The sequence below is a fragment of the Hemibagrus wyckioides genome, linkage group LG07, assembly GCF_019097595.1.
Source record: "Hemibagrus wyckioides isolate EC202008001 linkage group LG07, SWU_Hwy_1.0, whole genome shotgun sequence".
In the NCBI taxonomy this organism is placed as follows: Eukaryota; Metazoa; Chordata; class Actinopteri; order Siluriformes; family Bagridae; genus Hemibagrus; species Hemibagrus wyckioides.
The window spans coordinates 19,378,472-19,406,276 of record NC_080716.1 but is presented as its reverse complement, the minus strand read 5'-3'; the positions used below and the strand labels follow the sequence as shown (position 1 = coordinate 19,406,276).

General features: G+C 37.7%; 1 protein-coding gene across 4 annotated transcripts in view; it reads left to right on the top strand.

The window, feature by feature from the left end:
* Positions 1-27,805, top strand: part of arhgap36 (Rho GTPase activating protein 36) — a 38,924-nt gene that overhangs the window by 3,723 nt on the left and 7,396 nt on the right. Inside the window, exons 1-5 of one of the 4 annotated variants that reach the window (XM_058394045.1) lie at positions 5,229-5,474; positions 13,525-13,681; positions 18,309-18,377; positions 21,931-22,211; positions 27,242-27,443. In XM_058394045.1, coding sequence (XP_058250028.1) covers positions 5,400-5,474; positions 13,525-13,681; positions 18,309-18,377; positions 21,931-22,211; positions 27,242-27,443 — 784 coding nt within the window. In that variant the 5' untranslated portion in view covers positions 5,229-5,399. Of the gene's footprint in view, positions 1-5,228; positions 5,475-8,248; positions 8,519-13,354; positions 13,375-13,524; positions 13,682-18,308; positions 18,378-21,930; positions 22,212-27,241; positions 27,444-27,805 lie in introns of those variants that run through there. The other 3 variants (XM_058394047.1, XM_058394046.1, XM_058394044.1) reach the window with 3 other exon arrangements.

Sequence of the window (27,805 nt, the reverse complement as noted above, 5' to 3'; positions counted from 1 at the left end):
TTAGAGAATCATAGCATCCCTGTGCACGTTTTTGGTAAATAGTATTTCCTTTCCACAACCTCTAGGGAAGTTTGAAAGAACAGACTGATGATATAATGAAAGAAAAAAAAAGAAAATAAACAAGGTTTGGCTTCATAGAGGTGGGGTTTGGAGAAGAACAAACACGAACTGCTTCCTTGTGTTTTATATTTCTGACAATTCACCTGTGCAGATACAGTATTCATCCTTGCAGATATACACCTGTGCAAATATTCACCTGTGCAGAAATTCATGCTTGCAGATATTCACATGTGCAGACTATGTACATCTCTATGGATAAGGGTGTCTGCCATAAATGTAAATGTAATTGCGGACATGCAACTTTAGCAGATATTCACCTGTGCAGATATGCTGTCAGTTCTGAATGATCTCAGATGAGAGCAACTTTTAATTTAATAATAGGCTTCATAGCTAAGACAGACATATAAATTGTGTGCACACTTTTAAAACTAAATTCATATGATTTTATTTAGAGTGCAGAAAGATGGAAGGACAGATTTTACCCCTGGATACAGTAGAAGCATCTCTCAATCTCAGCTCATTTATCTGTAAATTTTAAACAGTGATGTGTTAGATTATTAAACTTAGCCATATATTCATGTCTTAAAAATTCGACATATGAGCATGGCAAACATATTTTTGTCAAACTGTCTTATTCCACATGTAAATTGGAATATATATATATATATGTATGTATGTGTATATATATATATATATATATATATATATATATATATATATATATATATATATATGTATGTATATGTGTATATATATATATATATATATATATATATATATATATATATATATATATATATATATATATATATATATATATATATATATATATATCTCAGGGTCTTGTATTGTCATTCTTTGTGACAGTGTTCCAGAGCAGGTTTACCAGCAACCCTGCCCTCCAGGTTTGACCACAGCAAAGATGTGTGAAAAATATCATTTTTTTTATATAGATATTTTTAGATTAAGAGTTAAAATTATGATGAGTTCTCATTTAAACATGTCTGCATATTAACAAATCTACCCTCGCTAACAAAGAGTGGATGTCTGGATAATATTATGCAGAAACAATAGAAAGGTGTTCTAGTTCTATAAAGTATTTTCCTTTAAAACGATGTTGCAATTACTTTGAAAGGACATTCACTGACAGATACATTTGGTCTTGTGATGAGCTTACGTTGAAAAGACGTCTTTTGTACCATGTACTACAAATCAGCCAGAACATTAAAACCACTGACAGGTGAAGTGAATAGCACTGATTATCTCGTTACACTGGCACTTGTCAAGGGATGGAATATAGTAGGCAGAAAGTGAACAGTCAGTTCTCTATGTTGATAGAACAGGAAAATGGGCAAGCAAACTGTGATGCAGTTTGCTTCCAATATACTAACGACTGGTATGAAGTGGTTATTACCTACAGTACCAAAAGTGGTCCAAGGAAGGATGAATGGTGAACCTGAGACAGAGTCATTGGCATCTAAGTTTTACTGATGCATGTGGGGTGGGGGATATCACCTACCTAAACACTGTTGGAGACCCCTTCATGGTAACAGTCTTCCTTAATGTCAGAGTCCTCTTACAGCAGGATAATACACAACATTTTGTAAGAAATGATTTGAGGAATGTGAGGAGTGTTCAAGGTGTTGACTTGGCCTCCAAATTCCACAGATCTCAATCTAATCGAGTATCTGTTTGTTGTGCTGGACAGACAAGTCTGTTCTATGGAGGCCTCAACTCACAACTTAGAGGACTTAAAGGCTCTGCTTCCAATGTCTTGGTACCAGATTCCACAGCACACCTTCAGAGGTCTTGTGGAGTCCATGCCTCAATGCATCAGAGCTGTTTCGACCAATACCATATTACAAGGATGTTTTAATTTTATGACTGATTAGTGTCGATCCTACCAAAAAAAAGTCTAAGGAATGAATGCTTTTATTCATGTTAGATATTTTAGTCAAAATTGCTGTTCTTGTTTTTCATTCAACAAGGTTCCACTGTGGACAGAACATCAGCGATCAGTAGACATCTAGTATTAAATTAAGACCATGTTCAGAGCTGTGTCCATAAGTTAGAACTGCATTTATGTTCAGTTGTTTCCGCACATACTGCTAATATGACACTCTTGTCGGTTTCTTCTTTACATCAGAAATACTCAGGCATTTTTTATCCACACAGGCTGCTCAGGTCCTTGTTCAGGCTCTTGTCATTTCGAGACTGGATAACTGCAACTCTCTACTGGCAGGTCAACCTCTGAACACAATTTGACTTCTGTAAATGATACAAAATGCATCTGCATGACTTGTTTTAAATCATACTAAATTCTCACTTAGTATGATCCACTGGCTTCCGGTAGCTGCACGCATCATATTCAAAATACTGATGCTTGCCTACAAAGCCAAAAATGGACCAGCTCCCTCTTACCTCAAAGCTTTCATCACTCCTCATACTGCCATGTTCCCTCTTGACTGATCCCACTATCTTTCTATACAAGGTTGATACTCATCTAGACTCTTCTTTGTTTTGGCACCTAGCTGGTGGATGAATTTCCTCTAGATGTCCGTACAGCTGAGATACTGACTGTCTTCAAATGTCGGGTGAAGACCTGCCTCTTCCTGAAACACTTAAACTAGCGCTTCCTTATGTCCTTATGTTTTCCTATTTGTTTATATACGGTATATATATATATATATATATATATATATATATATATATATATATATATATATATATATATATATTGTGCTATAGTTCCTCCCAACAGATTTTTTAAGACTAATGGTGTCCTTAGTCTGTGTCCTAGTGAGCCAGTATTGATGTATTCATTCATGGAGGCTTCAAAGCACTTTTGTACGTCGGTCTCGATAATGGCATCTGCCTAATGCTGTAAATATAAATGTATCGTGTTTCATTTCCTCCTTAAAAATTTAGCATGGAAATATTATTTTCTGTTCATTTTTTCAAATATAGTTGCTTCGTAACAGTTTCTTTGTTTATTTCAAAGTGCCTGCTGTTTGCCAATTTCCCCGCATGCATTACAACTTATTGGCAAAAGGATGTGTTAAGGCAATCTGTGTTTTGATTTGCAGAACAGATGTTCATTTTTGAAGAAAAAAAAAAACAAACAGCAGAGTTCCTTTGAATCGAGACTGACTGAACTCTGTCTATATATAGAAGCTCTGTGTGTGCATTGTGTGTTTCAAGTGAGAAAAACAGAAGTTAGCAGCTTCTTTCACTCACTGCATAACCCACATGCTCTGCAGACAAATACTGTGAAGTAGGTGATTCCATGATTGCATTGCCATTCAACACTTGTAAGTGTTTTTATTAATGAACTACTTTCAACAGGCAATCTAGGAAAACATGCATTTCACTAGTGATAAAACAGTGATTTATAGTTTTTACAAGACTTAGTTACTGATTTTTTGCTGCAAAATAATGACCAGGGTTGTTTTTCTTTAGCATACATTTACAGAATTTGGCAGACACCCTTGCCCAGAGCTTTACATTTTATACTAGGAGGGTCACCACGTCCTTTTCACCTGAGCTTGTTTAGATGCTGTGCTGCCTACAAAGAAGCCACTGTTTATTTAGACATTGTGTGTGTTTAAGATTAGAGGGTTTTATTAATGAGCTTGAGTCGATGGTTTTTGTTGCACATTGTAGGGTCAACTGTGTTATTTTACTGGTTTAGTTTAATTGTGGTGTAGAATGGTGTCTTGTTTTCTGATGTACACGTCCCTTAACCCATATATCTATTAATCCTTTCAACTCCCATTTTATTCATCTTAAAGGAAGTTATTCTGTCTGTACTATGAATTATTCAGTAGCTACAGCAAATCTAATAGAAATGTGTAGACAGGAGAAGGAGGAATGCAAAATGTTACAATGTGGACCTGCTGAAGATTCCTTTAACAAGTGAATTTTTTAACATTTTCAGTAGATAATATGAACACTAACAACAGTCTGTATGCCTGGTTTAAGTATTTGTATGAGAAGTGTGTACTGTAAAGAAGATGGTGGATCATACTACCCTTAAGAGGGCAGTGCAGTCTACGGTCTGAAGCAATAGGCGTGGCAGTGGTGAAAGCTGCCCCCTTTTACTATGTTCTTAACAACTTCAGCATTTATTGCAAAACCACAATAATATTGTTTAGAAGTCAGAGAGAAGCTTGGACAGCATTTGTAGTTTGATGGAACTGCAGTATGAAGTCACAGTGGGAGTTGACATTGATTTATTTCCACTAATATAATCCAGGCCTCGTGTCTTAGTCCAACCCGTCATAAGCTTCTCCCGACTCAATGATGTATGGCGAGAAATCCCTAGAGATGAAGATCCTTTTAGTCTCTGGAACATACCATAAGTCTTATTGTTGTCTGAAAGTTATGACACTCTAGGTTTAGCTCAAGTCCATGTGGAACACTTCTTACTCTCTCTCCTTTTTTTTAAGGTTTGGAGTGATGTGGTCTGATCAAAGGCAGTGGAAGACCCACATTATAGACACTGAGGTCTGTCTGTTAGACAAGTCTCTAATGGACGCCACCTTCAGTACAGCCTCAGTGAAGCACAGCAGCTGTTGCTTATTGGTGTTTATATCCTTAAAATTGGTTGAGCATGAACAGTTTTACACAAACAGTTTCATTTTAAAGTTAGAAATATATTGTCCTCAATTGCGGTTGTGGGTCTAAACACATGAATTAAAAAAATGCTGTCTGAATATTATTGGTTACATTCCATTTTGGGGGGAATATTTGGACACAATTTAGTGTGTATGAGTCACCTTTTCACCTGATGCAAGACTATTTTTGTCAAAACAGGATAACAGGAACGTAGGGTCAAGGGTCAAACACACATATTAAGTAGTTCCTTTGTGTGATCGGGATTTAAACATTCACACGTTCATCCACTGGGACTGTGGTCACTTTTTGTTTTCGGTGATCACATGGATCTTCCTGCAGTACTTTTTCTTTAAAACCCTTTTGGGAAGTACTGCAAATACATCAGCTGGAGTAAGGACTTCGCTGGGGTAATCACTGCACCAGGTCCACATTCTGTTTCTGAAGCCAGTCAGAATGAGATATTAAGTTGATCTTCAGCAGAAAAGGATTTTCTGGCTACTTGAATATTTTAAGACTGAATGATAGGGCCATATTTGAGTCTGAAGTTCAGGTGTCTGACAGAGATAAGAAAGCTTTTAGAAATCTTGGTTGTGCAATTGCTACACACATCACATTTCAAACTTCATACTCCACACAACACACTCCAGCTAACAGTTCTGAGTTTTAAAAAAAGAGAGCAAATTATAGAGATATTTCGGTCCTAGATTTTGGTCTTTTTACAGATGTTGCATTTCAGGGGAATCTTTGGTCCTACAACGTTAAATCTGTCAAGTTTCCTGAAGCTTCTGAGACCTCAGGTAAAGTTCATAAACATTTCTTCATGCAACATTTTGGTTGTATCATACCTGCATATACGTTTCAATAATGCTATTATTTAAGTCAGTGGTTAGCTGTGTGGAGTAAGCATTGCAGGAAAGTTCTGTCTGTAATCTGTAGAATACATTACTTAACATTCTGATAATGTTCTCACTTAGCTATGTCCTACATTTTGTTTGACAGCTTCCTGTTAATTTAATGTTTCCTGGCTTGTGTCTGTGTGTTTTCTGTAACTCTGTTGTATCAGGATTCTCATGAAAGTAGCACTGATGTTTACTCAGTATGTCTTTTTTAGTTCATTTTTATACAGTATTTATAGTTGAGAGTTTGAAAAACCTTGCATGGCCATTATTATTAGACACAAAAGCTAGGGAAGTAGTCCTTGAGTGGTGACTATACACACACACACAGACACACACACAAAATCAAACCTTAACTTTTAACATCAGAAAACAGAAACCTTTTGACTTTTTTTAAATAAACAAACACATTTTTATAAGGAATTTTCCTTATTTGGACCACAAGGTCAAACCTCAGACTGGGAGGACATTTGGTTTCCACTAAGATATAAAACACACACACACACACACACAGACACACACACAGACACACACACACACACACAAAGAAGAAGACATTTTATCGCTCCATTGTGATTAAAACCCTAAGGGATTCTGCTCATGTGACAGAAGCAGCTCTTATTGTCAGTGAAAATGACTGAGGAAGGAGCATGTAACATGCTTTTGTTTGTTGTGTTATTGTGTGTGTCTAGGGGGTGTGTGCTGACAGCATACTTCTATCTACAGGAAGCCTGCACTTGAATTTTTGAGCAGCAATTGTTTCTCACTCACTATGTCTTTTCATTTTCTATCTCAGTATTAATTTGAGCTGCTGCTATCATTTCCTATGTACTGCACTGCTTGTAACTAACTTCTGTACTCTGTGGACTTTGCTGTAAATGAACAAGGTCAGTGTTTCTGTAAGATTTCATCGAACACCTACAGTGCAGTGGACGTGGGGATTACATGGAGATTTCTTTCTCACTGCAGGTGTTACTTTAAGAATAATGATTACTGAGAGACAGGCAAGAGAGAGAGAGTGAGCTGGGATCAGGGGGAGACGTCTTGCAGAGTGCAAACTAATAGGTGTGTCTTTTCAAGCAGAAATGGATGTATCCTTGTGTTAAGATATGGACTCAAACATACACAAATCAATTGTTGTTTTGGAATGCTGGTGTAGTTTTATGCTTATGTTAGCCATTTGGCTGGCATTAACAGTGAGGATTATAAACATTATATGAAGAGGAGATGAAACTCCATTTAGCAATCCTGTCAGGTTAGCTACTGTAGTTGGGTAGATTCACCAATGAAAATATTTATGAACATCTCGCATAATCCTGTCTGATATTAACATGAATTAGGAATAAAACTAATCCTCTCAGAAATCCCTTTGGTTTAGTTCATCTTACCTAATCGGCATCAGTAAAGATTGTGAACCTTCATAAAAGTTTTCTCCAAACCCAGCATACACACATTGGCTGCTGGGGTAAAATAAATAATAAGACTTCCTATTTCTAAATCCATTGTAACAGCAGTAATTCCATGCATAATGAGGCAAAATACTTTACTACTCTTTCTCCTTCATTTCCATTCATACAAAAACATTGTGTGTCTACTGTTCCCAGTCAAGGAGAACTCTGAGTATGTGGAGCGTGCAGATCTAGAGTCTGTTTATGTTCCATTTTTGCAAAATGATCAACTAGGGATTTAACTTTGGTTCTCCTTCAAATATCTGCCATGTTCTAGAAGGAACTGCGAGTGTTCCATACTGTTGTAACTGCACTATGTGGCCAAAAATGTGGAGATGCCTAACCATCACACCTACGTGTGGTTCCTCCCCAAAATGTTACCACAAATTTGGAGGCACACAATTGTATAAAACATTGTTGTATGCTGTAGAATTACAGTTTCCCTTCACTAGGACTAAGAGGGCCATCACCAGCATGGAATTGCTCTAGTGTACAAAGCAAGATCCATGAAGACATCATTTGTCAAAGTTGCAGTGGAAGAATTAGAGTGTCCTGCACATAGACCTGACCTCCACCCCATTGAGATGAACACATCGCTTACCAGGCCTTTCTGGCAAACATGAGTGCCTGATCTGACTAACATTTGTGGTTGAATGAGCAAATCCCTTCAGCCATGCTCTAACATCTAGTGGGAAGCTTTTCCAGGATAGTGGAGGATGTTATAACAGCAAATGGGACTAAATCTGGAATGGGATGTTCAACCAGCAAGAGTGTTATAGTCAGGTGTCCACAAACTTTTGACCATATCTGGTTATGTCTTAGTTTTCAGTGTATTAATGCTGCTAATGTTTTACTGCAAGTTAGGTGAATGTCATGCATTTTGTGCACTGCAACCGGACATCATATCTTAATCACATCTTAATTTTGTTGACATATTAAGGTGTTTGTTTTGATAGATGCTACAGAAGAATTTTCATTATTTACAATATCACATGATGTCAGAGTTGATGCTGTGCCACACTTTTAGGCCAGTTCAGCCCAGTGGATAAAAGAGTGTATTTTTCATGTTTGTTGTTAGACTGTATTTAGAGCATAAACAGAGCAGATCCTCTGAGACGTTCTTATTAAAGCTGCACTGCCCCTCCACTCATCTCTCTTCCCTCCATCTCCTCCCCTCTACTCCACATCTCTCCTCCTCCTTCCCTCCAATTCACTCACAGTGTTTACACTGAGCTTGCACTTGGCTGCCCCGTGGCCCTGTGCTGATTTTCTTGAGAAGGCAGCAGATGGGGAGAGCAGACCTCTGTCTTTCATATACGCATTCTCTCTCTCTCTCTCTCTCTCTCTCTCTCTCTCTCTCTCTCTTTATCTCTGTCTCCTCTGTGGATTTTGGACTCTCGTGCTCCATTTGGACTGGTACTACGTGTCTGTGCACTGAGCAGCGACTGAAGAATTTCTGCCCCCACTAACACACACTATCTGGCTCATAAACTACAGGTAGAGTGAAATGGAACTTGTGTGCATAAGTTTGTGTCATGACTGTGTGTATGGATGCATGTGTCTGTGTTGTCAGGATGTGTGTTTAAAGAGTGTATAGCTGGGTAAAGGTGTTATTTACTAGTGTGTGTACTGCATGTGTGTGTGCATGTATACTATACACATGAGTTGCTTCATTTGAAGGTTTATAGACATTCTTTTCCGTGTGTGTGTGAGTATGTGAGTATGTGTGTGTGTGTGTGGTGGAAATTCCACTATATGAGTTCTAACCACATGTATCACATTTCTCTGTTTGTGAGAACGAGAGAGGAAGAGAAAAATTATTCATGAAAAATGAATTATGTCTCATTTAATTTGAGTTTTTCATTTAGTTTAGTTTAGTTATATTTTCCTGCTGTTTTACTCATTAACCTAAAAGCCAACACTGATCCAGCTGGATAGATTAGATTATTTTCTCATTGTAACATATAGAAGTGTTCATTTAGCACAAATAATAATTAAATATTTATTATTCACTGTTTTGTCTGACTATGATAGTTAGGCTAACTATTGATCAAATTTACATCATATGAAATTTACTACAGTAATTAATGGTAACGATATTTACTGGAGCCCTTATTTCACTTACTGCATATTTAACTATTGTATCTACTGTTGTATAGTAGTTCAATCATTTTACTATACTTTTTTTTATTTAACTGCTATGTGATTGTTGTTGTTGTTGTTGTTTGACACATTTCTTATGGTTACAGTAGTAATCTAACAGCGGTATCCCAGCAACCATGTTTTGTTTTTTTTCTTAAGCATGCTTAATCTTATTCATAGTTGGTTTGTAACTGACACCTTTTTTGAATGCAGATTCAGTGATCTAACTAAACAAGATCTTAAAGTTCTGTAAAGCTTCTGCTTCTTCTACGTAGCCTTCAAACAATCTAGATTCATCTCCTGTCAAAAAAAAATCTAGATATTTGAATTCCATTCCATTTGAATTCTTTCTCTGATTAGGTATTTGAACCGCATCCCTCAAAAATCATGTTTGTATTCTCTGTCACTTCAAGAAGGTCTTTGTAGGTTGGGTGATGGTTTAACCACTATAGTGAATATCAAACAGGAGCAGTGAATGAGGGAGATGCTGCTGAATTCAGTGAGTGATCTCAATAGAGCCCTTGTGCCTGGTCTGTCTGCTCGGGTGAAGCTGAGAGGATCTGAGCAGCATGTGAAAATCTCAGTTTATGGCAGCTGACCTCTGGATGCTACAGTTCTAATCTAAGAGACACATCACGTCCAAATAAGTGAGATTTTATGGACAGATCTGAGGTGAGACATCAAGTAGACACAGTCATTAGATGTGTTGTGTCTGTTTAGGGTTTTCCATCTACAAGTTCATTAATGCTGAGCAGCTGGGATCAACACGGGTCAATAACAGCGGAGAACACAAAACCTGCTTGTTGCATTTTGATGTTTTCAGACAGTGTAATCAAAGCAATACAATGTGGACTGTGTTTTAAGTATTTCAGGACAGACTTGAGTCGACCTGTTCTCAAATTGCCTTTTTTGGCTTTGGTTAATCAAGCATACCATGAAGGAATCACACACATAATATTATTCAGAATGGTTGAGAGATATTTCTACAGGTGCTATCAGCATTTGCAAAAAGGTTTGTATTGAGATTGGACTGTTCAATTCAGGTTCATTCAGTATCTCTCTTGTGCCCTTGTATATGGTAAAAATTGACATTTTTGTTTTCTTATCCAACATGATCCTTGCAGTAAAGTAAACTAGATAAAACCAACATTGTTTGTTGGAATATATTCATAATATAATACTTTAGCCAAAATCATATTTTTCATCTTTTTTGGCTGTTTGCCAGAATTCTTAGTGGGCTTGTAGAAGCTAATCATATAACCCCATAATTTTACTGTGCACTTAATCAGGCCATAATTGCTCATGATTGGAATTAACTTTTCGAAGGAACATAGTGTTAAAATGCTAGATTGCTGTACAGCTGGTTTTACAACAGTCTGTCTGTTGCTAGCAGCATTAAAGAGCTTAAACACTTTAGCCATGTTAAGAGTTCATGACCCCTACCCAAGACTAGAAGCTGTATACTTTGCCTCTTGAGCTCTGGAATCACTTATTCACCTTTGTGCACAAGACAAACGGGCTCTTACTAATGATCTGATATCTTAAAGAACATCATACACTGCTTCAGGCTATTTGTGTGGAAAAGCATTGCTTTCATGGCGTTTGTGTGGAATGCACTATTGTCTCACTTGCATTGAAAACACACGGCCGGCATGAACCCCGAGGGCCATCCTGCCGTATTCAGTTCCTCAAAAAGTACCATGCTGGATGTTGTTAACTGATCATGGAGCTTCTGACATTCAAAACAATAACCTGAACTTTCTGAAGTCTGGAGTTATTTTCAGTGGTAGAATTAATGAATTAACTGGTTAATCAAGTGTCTAATACTGAATGCAGGGCATACTAGCAGTGAATCAAGAGAAGTATCACTATGTAGGGAAGACGTTTTATCTGCATATCCTCAAACATATGAAAAACAATATACATCAGTTAACTAGTTTTACTTTTTGTCATTCAAAGCATCATATGATATGTAATGTAACATTTAGAGGCAGAACTAACATACTGGTTGTATATTATTTCAATGTAGTTTTTGTGTACTAGAATGGAAACTGTTTTTCTCACCACACCAACGATGGCCAATTTAATTAATTGCAGTCTTGATTACAGAGCCAAGATACACAATGTTAAGTACACAATTATCGCATACTTTACACAGAGCATCTGAAGGCCTGTAAAAACCAGAGACATGTTTTCATATACAATTAGCGCCCATTTCCATATTCTCCCATAGTCATGATTAATAGATAACAGAAGCTTTCTACTAAAAGGACAATTTTGTAAAAGATTTTAATAGATATACAAAGACAAATGATACCGCACAAGTAGTTAATAATAGGATTTAAAATGACACAGCACTGGGACAGATCATATTCACTGAGACGATAGATAATCAGAGAAAACAGCAAAGACACAACTTTTGAACTCTGACCTATAACCTGTACAGCTCAGCAGGTGGTGTGATGATGACTGTAGCGGAAAGTGACCCCCAAGTGGGCACTGGGAAACGGACGTACCGATACTTCAAAATAGAGTGGAGTAATACTCAGCAGTTTCTGATTATATGGACATCCTATTTGTCTCTATCAAGCTTGTGTTGGCATCCATAGCAACAAAATGTATCTGAGGCTTGTTAAAATTCAGTCTTTTATTTAGGTCAGATGAGGTTATCTCGGTCGTTCACATATAATAAAAATGTAATGTTTAATTTAAAGCCTTTTTTATTATACATCGCAAAGAAGCTCACTGCTCACTAATTTATTGTTATTCCATTTTAATATTAATCTCCTTGCAAAGCTTTTGCAATATATTCCGCTTTGGTTTTATCCTCTGCAGAGAGGAAAGCTTAGTTAGTTTTCCATTATCCCAAATTCCCTTAACCGGCAATGGGGATTTTACGATTCACAAACAAAACAAAAAACAAAAGCTAAGTTCTCTCTTAGCTGGAAACCAAAAATAATGAGAAAACAATATAATCTCAAGAGATAATAAGAAATACTATGGGAAAAATCGGTCCTGAAATACCACAATTTTTATATTCATCCTTGTATCATTTAATGATTATTCCAGAACATCATTCTTTCATGGGGAAATGTGGCTTGACAGAAGATCCCTTTCACCCTGAGAGCATAACTGCAGGATGCTCATGTTAGGGTCATTACCATGTTCGTCATCGCGTTCATCCCAGTGGATTTGAGGCTACTCTTTTCCTCTGTGCCTCTGTTTACTGCATTGTAGCCTCTCACTGTCTCTTTGAACCTGAGTCAGATTAATTCAGCTATGATGGTCCCCGTGCACACTTCCTGGCCTGCATCCTCCCTTTCTTTCATTTCATATTTAAAACCTTAAGCTCATCAGGATCTATTGGCTCATCCAGACATACAATTTTGACTTCCTATTGTTTCATTTCACTATTTCATTTCACTTTGTACTACATCAGCGATATATGGTTGAAATGACAATAAAAGCTTCTTGACTTTACTTGTCTTAGCCTAACCATAGTTAATTTATTTATTGTGGTTCAGCATAGGGTTTAACACTCTGTGTGTGTTTGTAGCCAGTAACCCACCATGCGTATCATAATGTCATAATCTTATTCAGAATAAATAAATTGCTGAGTGTAATTGCTTTTATTTGCTGAGTAATACTCAGTGTCATGCTTATGTTACTCTAAAATGTCATGCTTACGTACGTCTGGATTTTTGATCTATAAAAGATGACGAGAATCCTATTGAGCTGTCAGTTGCAAAAGAAGCCGATGACTGTGTTCTTTTGTTTCAGTACGTCTCAAACATACACAGAGACGTATAAACACACTTCACACTTAACAGCCTTTGCATGACTCCACACAGGATGTATACAGCTGTGAAGACGATGTGTGGGCGACTCATTCCATTTGTTTAAAAGTAGTAGTGTGATATGCATTAAATTCAATAGCAAATGTGGGAAGACTAGCATTTGTTTTAGTGTCGTAGATATTTATAGATGTTTTTGCAATGCTGCAGGAGGGCTGAGGAACTTTCTGGATAAGCAGGAACTTTCTGGCTGTGTGTCATTCTCTCTTAAGGAGAAATACTATTTCTGGATCATGAGACTGTCTAGACCGAACAGCATAAGGACTATTTTTCCATCACTCTAGAACATGGAATTTTACCGTGAAAATATTCTGTGCCTCAAAATTTGTCCATTGACTGGTTTTGATTGACTTGATGGTCTGTTTGAGAGTTATCTTTTCAGGCTTTGCATTCATCCAATGTTTTTTTTGTTTTTTTTGCCAGGGATTAACACTGAGACTTTTCTTTCGTTTAACTTCATAATTTATTTCCCTTCACTTTTTATTTCTCTCTCTGTCTGTCTACTAGGGTGACCACACGTGGGCTACTATGTTGGGGCAGAGTGTGAAGCTGCAACCGGTGGCCATTCAGAGCCTGTCAGAACTGGAGCGAGCCCGGTTACAGGAGGTGGCTCTTTATCACCTGGAGGAGAGAGAGCTGGATTTCAAGATCAGCATTCCAAAAGGTGTGTACACACCAGATCTCTCTCACTCTACTGTACACAGATCTGATTTTGATTTTGGAGCTAAATATTAATGAGCTAATAATATGAACCTCAAATATTGTTGTAATTTCAAGATAATAGTAGCCTGGAATTTGCAAAGAGCTCTGTAAACACCACACTAAGGTGGATTCAACAGTATAAATCTATTCAGTTCAATGTTGGAGGGAAAAAAGAGGCTGTCTGTGAGTTGAGAAATGAAGAGAGGAAGATGAAAAACAAAAACGGTTTCAGGAAGAAGTGGATTTCACAGAGTGTATTGCTCAACAAGGAATGTGGATGTTATGGGGTCATTGAATTAAAACATCATGCCTGGGTCTTGCATCTGTTTGTCACACAAGAAGATGCGAGTTTCCTGTGAAAAACACACTCACTCTTTAAGTCTCCTGCAAGCCTCACGTTTTATGAGTGGGTGTTTAGTATCTTGCTTTCAGGAAATGTGAGTTTTTTTTGGGTTTTTTTGCCGCCTGTCCCACATCAGAATGAAGCAGCTAAGCCAATGTGAGCTCATCCACAAGGTACAGATCAGTGGAATGCAACCATTCTTCCATGGACCTGAGTTTTAGCTCCTCTGCAGTGAGCAGCTCTAATTATACTCTCCAGTTGGCGCCTAAGAAAAGAGCCCAGTGGGCTTTGTGGGAATATTTACAGAATGCTCTCTTCCCCATGGAGAAAGCCACCAGACTTCCCACCACTATGAGACTGTTACTGGGAGAGTTTGGTTATTTGGAGGTTGTACAGGTTATTTTGAAGTCATACCTTATATGACTTTGTTTTGGTCTTTCGTGTTACTGGCTGAATTGCTTCCATACTTTGCTTTCACTCTCTAACATACCTTAGAGCAAACTTTTTCCCCCACATTTCTCCCTGTTCTCTCGCCAGAGCATTGATGGGAGATTAGCCCATGGTGCCTTGGGGTGTGGAGAGGAGGGGGAGGGAGAATTGCTGTGGAAATAAATGCTCATTTCCTGTAGTCATGGGAATTTGACCCCACCTAAAGCTTCTTCACATGATGCTTGAAACCCCAGTGTGGTGTCATAGCCTCTCTCTTCTGTTTCTCTCCCTCTCTCTGTCCATCTCTCTCTCTCACTCTCTCTCTCTCTCGCTCTCTGTCTCTCCCTTTGGACACATCTCGGTGGTTGCTTTCACATGTGCCTGAACCATAGTCTCAGGAAAACTGGAAATGTCTTAGTGTCTGAAATCACATCCACATAAATCAACAACAGCTATTTTCGGCAGTCTGCAGGGACGAGGCTGTCCTTCCCACTAAAATAAAGATGAAAATGAGTCTCTAACTTTCTCAACATATTCAAAGATGAATAGTTATGATAATAAGATTAATATACACTATATTGCCAAAAGTATTTGCTCACCTGCCCTGACTCGCATATGAACTTAAGTGACATCCCATTCCTAATCCATAGGATTCAATATGACGTCGGTCCACCCTTTGCAGCTATAACAGCTTCAACTCTTCTGGGAAGGCTGTCCACAAGGTTTAGGAGTGTGTTTATGGGAATTTTTGACCATTCTTCCAGAAGCATGTTGTTGGACGAGAAGGCCTGGCTCTCAGTCTCCGCTCTAATTCATCCCAAAGGTGTTCTATCGGGTTGAGGTCAGGACTCTGTGCAGGCCAGTCAAGTTCCTCCACACCAGACTCTGTCATCCATGTCTTTATGGACCTTGCTTTGTGCACTGGTGCACAGTCATGTTGGAAGAGGAAGGGGCCAGCTCCAAACTGTTCCCACAAAGTTGGGAGCATGGAATTGTCCAAAATGTCTTGGTATGCTGAAGCATTCAGTTTTCCTTTCACTGGAACTAAGGGGCCAAGCCCAGCTCCTGAAAAACAACCCCACACCATAATCCCCCCTCCACCAAACTTTACACTTGGCACAATGCAGTCAGACAAGTATCGTTCTCCTGGCAACCGCCAAACCCAGACTCGTCCATCAGATTGCCAGATGGAGAAGCGCGATTCGTCACTCCAGAGAACGCGTCTCCACTGCTCTAGAGTCCAGTGGCGGCGTGCTTTACACCACTGCATCCGACGCTTTGCATTGCACTTGGTGATGTATGGCTTGGATGCAGCTGCTCGGCCATGGAAACCCATTCCATGAAGCTCTCTGCGCACTGTTCTTGAGCTAATCTGAAGGCCACATGAAGTTTGGAGGTCTGTAGCGATCGACTCTGCAGAAAGTTGGCGACCTCTTCGCACTATGCGCCTCAGCATCCGCTGCCCCCGCTCCGTCAGTTTACGTGGCCTACCACTTCGTGGCTGAGTTGCTGTCGTTCCCAAACACTTCCACGTTCTTATAATACAGCTGACAGTTGACTGTGGAATATTTAGGAGCGAGGAAATTTCATGACTGGATTTGTTGCACAGGTGGCATCCTATCACAGTTCCACGCTGGAATTCACTGAGCTCCTGAGAGCGACCCATTCTTTCACAAATGTTTGTAAAAACAGTCTGCATGCCTAGGTGCTTGATTTTATACACCTGTGGCCATGGAAGTGATTGGAACACCTGATTCTGATTATTTGGAAGGGTGAGCGAATACTTTTGGCAATATAGTGTGTATATATATATATATATATATATATATATATATATATATATATATATTGATTAATTGAGTTTATAAAGAGGCACATATTCACAACTTTCCTGAAAGCTAAAAAAAATCCAGTGTAGATTTTTCTTCCTTGTTTCCTCCCACAAACTGAATAAATAGCTAACTCCAGATTCTAAGCACTAAGTGGGCGATGTGTTTTGCGTTGTAGTTGTTTATTTTTAGTGCTTTACAGTTGATGATTAATTGCTCTATCTCTAGCAATGGTTAAGGCTAATCATCACAACAGCACCCAGCAAGGAAATGTTTTGATTTTGTTAATATGGTCTTAAGCATACTTTGGATTTTTTTTTTTCTTCTTTCCATTTTACAAAAACATAGTTTTCAATAGCAGCCTAGATTGCTTGTTATGGTAGTCCACCATATTAGCCTGGGTGCAGACCCTATTTAAAAATATTCGCAGTCAACAGATGATCAAACCCATGTGTGGTCATTTCAATTAAGTATAGAGTGGATACAAAAAGTCTACATAAAAAATAAATATATATATATACATACATATATATATATGTAGTTTTCCATGTTTTGTTCCAAACAAAATTCAAGGCAAAAACAGAATAGATTTGCAAAGAATTTCTAAAGAAAATGTTTAAAAAGAAAAATTGTACAATATCCTGGGTGTACAAGTGTGCACACCCATTAACTAATACTTTATTAAAGCATCATTTGCTTGTAATGAAAAATCTTTCTGGCTTTAGGATTACAAACTTGAATCAGCAATTTTATTCCACTTTGCCTTGCAAAACTGCTCCAGATCTATCAAACTAGAAGAGTGGATCTCCTATGTGCAGCCCTCTAGTCATTCTACTATCATTATAGGAAGAATTTACAATTCCAAAATGATCTTCTTCTGCTGCTTCTTCTTTTTCTTCTTCAGCCATTCCTATGTTAACTTTGATGTGTGCTTTGGGACCTTGTCATGAAATTTCTCCTCCTCTTCAGAGCTCTACAGATTTTTTGCCAGATTTGCCATTTGGAGCTATCCATAATTCCGTCTATTCTAACTAGTGCTTCAGTTCCAGCTGAAGAGAAGTAGTCCATAATATGATGCTGCCACCACTGTGCTTCACCCTGTGTATTGTTTTTGTGCAAAAAAATGTTCTACCCTGGACTCATCAGGCCATAACACATTTTGTCACAGGCTTTTGGGCTGATTTAGACAAGTTTAGACATTTATTTTATTTTATTTTATTTTGCTGAAAAGAGATGCCGTCTAGTCACTAGACCCCATAGTCCAAACATTTATAAGTGTATACAAATATATGAGATTGTTGTCAGGTGCATTTGTTGACCAGTAGCAGTCAGATATCCCTGGAGCTCCATTAATGTTTTTCTTGGCAGTCTCTTTGTAAAGTTTTCTTCTTGTCCTTTCATACATTCTTGGAGACACCTCCTGTTCTATGTCACTGTAATGCTCCATTTCATTTGTTGATGAAATGCCTTCCAGGTTTTCCATGGTACATCTAAAGTCCTGAAAGTTCTTTTGTACTTTTCTCCTGATCCTTAATTTTAACAAGAAATGCATTGTGAACATTGTCAGATGAAATCAAGATGATGCTAATAAAGACTTTTATTGATTACTACCGTATTTCTCATTAAAGGTGGAAAAACATCTTACACGACTGATCTTGGTTTTACATTTCACATGACAAAAACCTGCAATTTTAACTGTGATGTATAGACTTTTATATCCACTGAAATTTACATTTTAACTTGGTTAAACAATGATCAACCTCATTTCTCTTGAAAGTGTAATATGTTTTTTGTGGCTTTCTAATACATCAAACAGAATATGAAACAGATTTATGAGCATTCTTTTAAGTATTTTTTACTGAATTCCATGCTAATCATACATATGATCATTTACATGTAGTTACTGTGTATGTAGTGTGAACAGTTGTGTTTAGTACTAATGTATTGTCTGCCATGTTACAATATTTTCTCCTTTGTTTTCGTTTCAGAGATTCGCAAGATGAGGAAATCACTAAGAAGAAAGTTTGATTCTTTTTCCAAGGAAAAGAAAGAACGAGGTAAAGTAGTATTTCTGTTTTTATTTCAACAGAAATTGTTTTCCTTGAGTGACTGAAACATGTTTCTGTTTTATCTGGCTTATTTGGCACCTACCAAAACACTTTTGACTCAATCTATCAGTTTCTTTTACAGTTCACACTTTGTCTTTTTTTGTCTAAACTACATGGAAAGGAGAAATATTAGAAGTCAGTTGAATTCGACTTTAAGTGCACACACAGAGGCTCTAAAAGTCTTCTAATACGCCACACATTCCCTCTTAATCTTGTCACTCCCATGCAGTCTCTCTTTAAAAATAAACTTTTAGGCTCAATGAAGACTGCATCATTTTTATTAACTTTTCTCACCAAAAACACTGATTACTTGCTCTCTTCCTCTCTTAACCTAGATGATGATGGTAAAATTGTGAGATAAAGAGACATTCCTGTTGTGACCGCAGGGTGCATTTGTACATGTGCCCAGCCCTTGGGAACTCTCCCGTAGGCCTTTGAGACACGCTTATCCAGCTTTAGTGCCAACAGAACATTGAGATTTGGCACGGATTTCTATGCCACGGAGGGTTTATCATCTACAGTCTGTGCAGCCATGTGCTATGGGCACGTTTATTTTGTGCAAACTATAGGCTGTCATTTTGTAACTTGTGAGCAGCTACTCATCATGTAGCTAGTTTCAACATAAATTCATTTATGAATGTGAATAAAATATCATGCACTCATTGCTTAGTCCTACCAGGCATGTTAATGTAGATTAATCTAAATCAGAATATCAACAAACTGAGATACCTTTAGAAATAGAACCAGAGATGTTCAAGGAAAGTCTCAACTCTTGTCTTCCTGCAGTCTTTTAGCAGAAAAGATGTCTTTAAGAAAGCTGAACAAAATTTGTAAGCCACAAGGGAAAAGAGAACAATTTTGGATTTGACCCTCTACCACTTGGTAGTTTGTGGGTTGGTTTTGTAGTCAAGTTTCAAGGCTTTAAATCTACAGGAGGTGTATCAGTTATGTGATGTGGGTGTATTTAGATAGAGTCAAACTGCTGTTTCAGGATCAGTTGCAAGGACCTAAAAACATATGATGGAAGATTATCCGGGAGCAGGAGTAGATGAGGGAATATACAAAGCATGCTTGGAAAGATGTTGTAAAATTTCTATACATTGTCTAAGTGTGTTTTTGTCCTAACAGAAAACTCAAAGGTATGGGGGGGTGTTATTCTTTGCAATGTTCATTTTCTTGGGTTCTGCTTCTTCTCATCATGTTTGTATAGGTTTCTTTCAGGTTCTTCATTTTCCTCCAACCACTAAACTTGCCTACTTGTAAGTCTATGTGCATGGTGCGCTGTGATGGACTGGCATACAACCCAGGCTGTATTCCTGCCTCATGAACATGCCTAGTCTTCTCAGCTCCAGATCTCCAACACCCTGACCAGGATGAAGCAGCTACTGATCTAGCATCAGAGATTCTATTTGATCCTTAACGCATGACAGTCTCTAATATTCCAGAGTGTTAGGTGTCAGATGTCTGAGATAGTCAGCATCTGTCTACTGTTTTCTCAGACAAGCTGTTACTTCTTCTTTGGTCACAGGGGTGTGTGCTACCATCCTCAGTTTCCCTATGTTAGAAGACAGCAGAATAAGGGAAGGATGGAAGGAGGGATAGAAGCAGTGGGATTGTGGAGGAGCGACAGAGGGTGTTTAAAAGAAGACTTAATCCACCTGTCCTTACAGATTACTGGCAGGTCTCCAGAAGTGGGTCGGAGTAGGCTGACCTGCCAGAGCGTCTTCACACTTCTCTTATGACTTTAGATGGACAGAGAGCAAAAGAGATAGAGGTCAGAGAGAGAGAGAGAGAGAGAGACAGAGAGAGATGAGGCTGTACTGCAGGCATGTGAGACAGGTGGCGTGCCAAACACAACATGTGACTTAATCCTACTACCATGTTGTGCTGCTGATCTTTCTGAGGCTTAAACGTTAAAAAAGAAAAAGCAAAAGCAAAACAAGAGCAACTATTTTAGGAGATGAATTCAATATCATCTTATATCAACTTTATTCCCATGGGGAAATTAAAAGACCAACACAAGACACATAAATTGATTTGAAGGCCATTTTAATAATTAATACACAAATAAGGACCAGACATACAAAAACTGTGTAATTGTTTACAGTTTATAACCAGACTGCCTAGCTTTCTTTTGGGAAAAAACTTTGCTTAAAATTACAACAAACTGAAATTTCATTTAATAGGCTTACCTACAGATGGCTATAGGAGGGACACCCAGGTAAACATTGACGCAGGATTGCATCAAAATCTGTTGTTTCCATGACGTGTGCCTCGGGCTAAAAGTGCCTCGCACTGTCATTAGAGGATTGTCAGATTTGGAAGCAGAGTTTGCAGTGTTTGTGTTGAGTTTCTATTTGTAGGCAAGTAATACAATTAAGATTCTTTCTTGTGTCTGTCAACTACACAGTTTAATAAAATTATAATATTACACTTAGTAATATTATATCTTTAATTGTGGTATTAAGGCTAATAATGCAATCGTTAGTGTATTATTCATAGCTTCACATGAATTCAGTTGAGTGAGTTTTTTTTGTGCATTCGACTCAATTCAGAGTTCAGTATGGAGTGCACTGTGGTGGCTTAATAAGGAAGCAGAGCATGTGGGCAGCATATCCGTTGTTGTTCTTAGTAAGGGCATTGTGGGTTGGATGGGATGAAGACAGAAGACTGGCAGAGCGGTATCTCTGAGCCCAGAGACTGATCCAGATGAGTCTTTTTCCTGTTTGGAAACAGTACAGAAGAGATGCATTTCAACTGTATGACGTGCCACTGAGTCAGCCAGAGTTTCTATGCTGTTGTATCAGGCATCATTTTAACTTCCTGTGACCCTACACCTCTCTCTGAATGTTCATGCGTTTCAATATTGTGTCACCGTAACACAAAACCTTTGAATTATTGTGTGATCAGCATTTTGAGCTTGTTTAAAAAACTTTTCAAAGCCACATTCTGGCCTAAATTGTGCTTGATGAACATCTTTCATAAACTCCCTTCCTGCTGGACTATAAATACACTTTTCCTATCAGTCAGTTTGACCACAGAAACAGAGGCTGCTCTGAATATGAAAACTTTCCAACTGAAAGATGCAATGACTTCATGAGTAATCGCTGCGGAATAATTCTTATATATTTGTACAGCACTGTGCTGCTGTAACCTTGTTTTCATCTTAATATATGTTTGTTAATGGTCTTATATTTCATAAGACTCATCTGTGGACTCAGATAAAAAGACAATACTGAACAGAATTACTGCTGGTGCCAAGAACAAAATGTAAATAAATGGCTTTCTAATACCGAAATTCCAGGATCACTCAAACTCTGTGGACTTTGTTAGCCAAGGATGGAATTTCTCCAAAACAATGATGTGAATATTAAAGTATAATAATGATGATAATACAGCATAATAAATCTAGAAACCTGACCAGAGGATTATTTAACCTTACAAACTGTCTAAAAACTGAAATCTAATATTTATTTTGTCTCTCTTCACTCTTTGCTCACAGAAACAGCCCCCAAGGCGTTTGGGATTCCTCTTTCGCAGGTGATCGCTAATGATCGGGCCTATAAACAGCGACAGGATGCTCTGAAGGAGAGCCGACGGGATTGTCTGGAGTTGGAGGCTAGCGTCATGTACTTCCGTGCTGAAAAACGGCATCAGAATGGAAACCGGCCCATGGTCAGCCGAGCCTCAACCTCCAGCGACGCATCCTCATCACTGTTGGAGCTCCACAACAAGCCACTTTCACCAACATTCCTGGACAACAGCTCTCGCAGTCACAGAAGGGTAAGAGGATAGAACAGTGCTCTAACATTGCTTGCTTTTGAATTTCAAGATTCTCAGTGACCCAAAACTTTCATTTCAGTAAGTAACATTCATTTCAGCAAGCACTTCTTATTTGACCAGTGTAGCCACGGTCCCTCACATCCCTCACAGTCACCATGTCTAAAGCTTCTTTACATACTTATATATTTTTCTAGATGTCTTTGGGTTTGGACTGAGAAACAGGTAGACATTTATTTGTCTATTAGGGTTGCATTCAATGTGTTTCCATATAAATGGCCTTCTCTTGTGGTATTCAACACATTAAATTGAAGCTTGTGATCAACAGTAAATGTGAACATGGATTAATTTTACTTTTTTAATTTTTTTTTTTACCACATGTTTTTATTTTATAGGAAATGTTAGTGTTCTTGGTTATTTTGTCTCATGTCCATTGAGACAAACCTATAAAAGTATTTTTTTGCATAAAAATATATACTAGCTAAATAAAATGTTAGCTTCAGGTATTAGCTGAGAATTCCGTGTTATACATCATTCAAATGTACTCTTAACTTCTAATGTGGAGCTTGGAAATATTTCAAGCTGGGTATTTTTAAGTTGGGACAAAAGCTAAAACCAGCTAAAAATATAATAATATAGATAATGATCTAATTACATGACCAAGCAACAAATGTCTGGTCAGTGGTGTGTATATATATATATATATATATATATATATAAATAAATGTATCTCTGTGTTGATTGAGATAAAACAAATACTACTATAATCTTACTTAAAATTAGACAAGTTATTAACATGGACTTTCTTTTGGTTGTAGAGTTTTAGTAGATGCAGCAATAGTAAAAGATTCTTTATGGTACAGTGTGACGTCTTATGTTCAAAGCATAAATTCTAGCATGAAGTTCTATTTGAACGCAGCAGGAGAACACTAAAATGTCCCAGTGTATGTAATATATTGGTCAAATAAAACATGGATTCATGAACAATTTGTAGCTTGTCCCATCATGCACCATGGAACAGAAGAAGAGAGCAGATACCAGACCTATATGGCTACCAGTAAATCTGGTGGAAAGTCTGTTTGTGGCATCACTTCATTTTCCGTCTTAAAAATTATAATTGAATTGAGAGTGTGCTAATATAAAATATACAGTAAGTAGTGCATTAAACACTGTTTGCTGGGATAGTGAGCTAGGTTCAGGTTGTACTGACCACAGTCCAGCATCATGTGCATTTTTGTACAACAGTTCGTTCACTAATCTGTTTGGCTGAGCAGCATTGCAACGGTGCATAAAAATTTCCTATAACCTCATTGAGACCTTTCAGTGTGTGTGTGTTGTTTGAAAAAGTTATTACAGTAGAGTTAGGGAAATCATCAGTGCACATTACAATATAACTTTTGACCAATAGGAAAGCCCTTAAGATGAAATTGAAAAAGAAGAAAAGGCACCAATTTCACCAGAGCACCTTCATATAAAGCTCTAAAGAGAGACTTCCTTCCTTATGATCTATTTATGCTGGAGAAGGAAAAAAAATAAATAAAAGATTTTGCCCTAATGTCACTCATTCAATAGTAACGTTTTGTTTAAAGAACTGTTACGGCTTTGTGCCTGCGCTGAATCACAGCCATGAAATTTGAATGAAAAAAAACTTTAATGTATGTATTCACTTCTATATACGAATCCCTAAGTCATTCTATATTATCTGAGACATGGGTAAGTCAAATTTAACCGAATCAAAGTCAGTAGAGTCAAATTCAACGAGTCCGATTCATCCGAGTCAAATTCAGCTGAGTCAACTTCAACCGAGTCAAATTCAAACAAGTCAAACTCAGATGAGTCAAATTCAACAGAGTCAAATTTAACCAAGCCAAATTCTATTATAGAGAAGTGTACTAAGCCAGAAAAGTGCAATTCTGAGTCTGATTCCAATTCTGATTCTGAGTCTGACTTACTTACTGATCAGCTTATTCAGCTGCATTCAGGAAAAATGAAGTGTTTATGAAATTCGGTCCATAGCAGTGGATAACAGCTTAGATCCTGAAACCTACTGAGGAAATGTCACAATTCATATCTCCCTATGAAGTCTAAAGATGTTTCAAAGCACAGTTTTAGATGACTGGAAACCAGAAGACAAGCAAGAAACTGGAGGCGAAATAAACAGACTCAAAAATGAAGCAAATAAGGTCCATATCATACAGTATGTGTGACTGGGTTTGAGATTAGTTATGCATATCTGTAAACAAGAGCATGCCTGTGTGTAAGCATGTGCATGTTTTCTTTGTAACGACTGCTTTGTGGAATATTGTACTGCGAAGGGTTGGGGTTGGTGCGGAGGTTAAACTGCTAAAGCCGTTTAAGTTTTCCTTATCAGTGTTGGCTTTATTAAGCCTTAGACTTGATTATTTAAAGTGGCAGAGAGCCTTCTCCTTTTTATCAGATGAAGAAGAAAGCTGATCCAAATTTTAATCCCTTGTGTAGATAGACATGGGAACTGCAGAAATGCTTTGAGTGCAGAAGTATATTTTCAGGAATAACACTCAGGGGAGCAGATGAAACACAGCCGAATAATGTGATAGAAGGAAGATAAAGTGAAGTGGATAAAGATAATCGAATCACTAATCACCATTTGATTTGTATTATTTATAAAACACATACCATAACTAAAGATACTGTTATTCAGAACCCAGCTAGAGTTTTGATGAACTTTGGGTTGCTGAAACCTATTGAGGAAGTATGCAAGAATCAGAATCAGAGTCAGCTTTATTGCTGTATAAACATAATCATAAAAATATAAAAGAAAATCTTTTAACAAAATTTAGACAAAAAGAAAATATTAACTTTATTATATTGCAGTATAATTGTGTAGAAATAGAGCTGGCCATGGCAATGATATCTGAAGACTTGTGCCCTTTTATACCTTAGCACATTGGCATCAATTCCTCTTCTTTTTTAAAGTAAACTAAAGATGGGATAATTTTCTCCAGTTAGCTGTTATCACTTACATTGAAACAGTCATTCCTTCACCAGGATTTCTTTTTTCAAATATATACCAAAGACAAGGAAATGCAGCTTTCCATGTTTCAGACAAACTGCAGAGCCCTGAAGGCTTCCCTGTGTCTGAAAATCTAAAGAAAACAGCTTTTCCTGTCAAGCTGTCTTTCCAGAGTCTGCTGTAAAGGTTCCCTGTAAATGAGCTGTATCTATAAATCAGTAACTTATTAGAACAAGTGCATTTATATAAACTTTTCATTTTGCCTTGCAGCCATAACTCGTGTCAGAGCTGCTGTTACAGAAAATGATTTAAAGGCTGCTGGCCAATCCGATTCAGAACAGTGCTGCAGCATGAAACATAAAATAAAAGTTACTCTATTAATTTGATAATAGAGTATATCACTGCATTGCTGTGGAGTGAGAAAGGCAGCAGTGGATAGTCAGCAGGTATCATGTGGTTAAAATAGCACCGGTTCCTGTGCAGTGCCTGCAGCTCAGTGGGAATGGAGACTGCCTCTCTCTGGGTGGCTCCTGCACAGCGTGAACGTCCTAGATCCGTATCTCTCTTTCCACTGAGCCAAATTACATAAGCCCAACCCTGTGAACTAGTGGTGTGAGGTAGAAACCGCTGCACCAGTGATCAGTCACTGGGTGGCTGATCTAATGGATGAGTAACTAAAGGGCCCCACTGAAAATGTGTTTACATTCCGGCATTTGAACTTTTTCATGACTAAAAAAGGATTTGCAGTAATTGCATGCTAATGTATTTTCCATTGCCTTTTCACTCAGACAGCCACTTATGGAGTGAAATCTTTGTTATGTCCAGCAAAAATAGAGTGACAATCTTTTGGCCACGAAGCAGCTGCAAGAATTTACAATACAGAACACTTTAACACGAACCCACAAACATGATGATCACGTCACTGTCAGAACTGTGTTTTTGCAGAAACTATTCTGTGCAGTATCTATCTGTGCACAGCTCGCTCCCTTGTCTGAAATATTGTTTTTATTATTGTACATAGCACAAATACGTGTTATCTGTGTTAGCAAATGTTATCTGAGTTATCTGTGTCCTTATCTTTGTTATTTCATTCTTCAAATTCCATTAAATCAAATTCAGCTGAGTCATACACATCTGAATCAAATTCAACCGAGTCAAATTCAGCTGAGTGAAATTCAATTGACTCAAATACATCTGAGTCAGGGTTGAACTGAGTCAAATCAAACTGAGATAAATCAAACTTAATCAAATACATCTGAGTCAAATTCAACCGAGTCAAACACAATCGAGTTAAATTAAACTTAGCCAAAAACATCTGAGTCAAATTCAACTGAGTCAAATACAACCAAGTTAAATTAAACTGAGTCAAATACAACTGAGTTAAATTAAACTTAGTCAAATATATCTGAGTCAAATTCAACCAAGTCAAATACAACCGAGTTAAATTAAACTGAGTTAAATTCAACTGAGCCAAATACAACTGAGTTAAATTCAACTGAGCCAAACACAACTGAGTTAAATTCAAGAAAATCAAATTCAACCAACTTAAATTCAGCTGAGTCGAATTCAACCGAGTCAGCTTCTTATTATAGACAAGTATGTACTGGGCTACTAAAGGTCAATTCAGAGTCTGAATCAAATTCTCAGTTTGAATCGGATTCAGAAAGCAAATCTGAGGAGAAAAGAATCATTATTTGCTCTCTAGACATATAAAGCTAAGAATGGGAATGATGGATCTGAGTAAGTTGCTCAGGACTCAACATCTTGGATTAATGTGAACTATTAAACAGTGGAGAAAATTTCACTTTGTTTTCTTTAACTCTGTATATCATTTATCATTCTTACTATACAAATGAGAAATAGTTGGATAAAATCAGTTGAAATTTCACATGTGCAGGTCTCTCTCTCTCTCTCTCTCTCTCTCTCTCTCTCTCAGTTACTGTGTTCTTTTTTCTTTGCATGTCTTTAACTTTCGAGTGAAAAGTCAACACAAAATAAAGTTTCAATTTCTTCTCATTTCTCCCATGCTGTTTTTCTCTAGGGAGGATTGTCAGTGGACTCCATCTCAGATTTGGTAGAAAGTCAGTCCAGGCTGCTTGAGGCACTGCAGCTCTCTCATCCGAACGAATTGGATATCAAGAAGACGCCAACGGGCCGCACGCAGACCAAACTGAGCCTGAATCCCATTTACAGACAGGTGCCACGTGTCATGGAACGCTGCTGCCAGCACATAGACACATACGGTGAGCACTGCAGGATACGAACAGGCTCTTAGTCATTAGAACCGAACCCACACACCCACTACATGCTGAAATCAATGCTCTACAGTACATTAAGCCTTTTCTCCCACAATTTCTTGCACAATTCTGTCCTTAACTCCTCTTGGTAGTACATCCCTGCACAGTTTACGGTACTTTCTTCAGATCCATGCTGCATAATGACCTTTTTTTTTTTTTAATTCATTGCCAGAACTTCAGTTTAAAATTCTAGGTTTATATATACTTATGCTCTTTTTTTTATATGACACATTAATGTCTCTTGTCTGCAGCTGTGAAAAAGGAATTTCTCACCGAAGATTAATAAAGTGCTATCTTCTACTATGTCA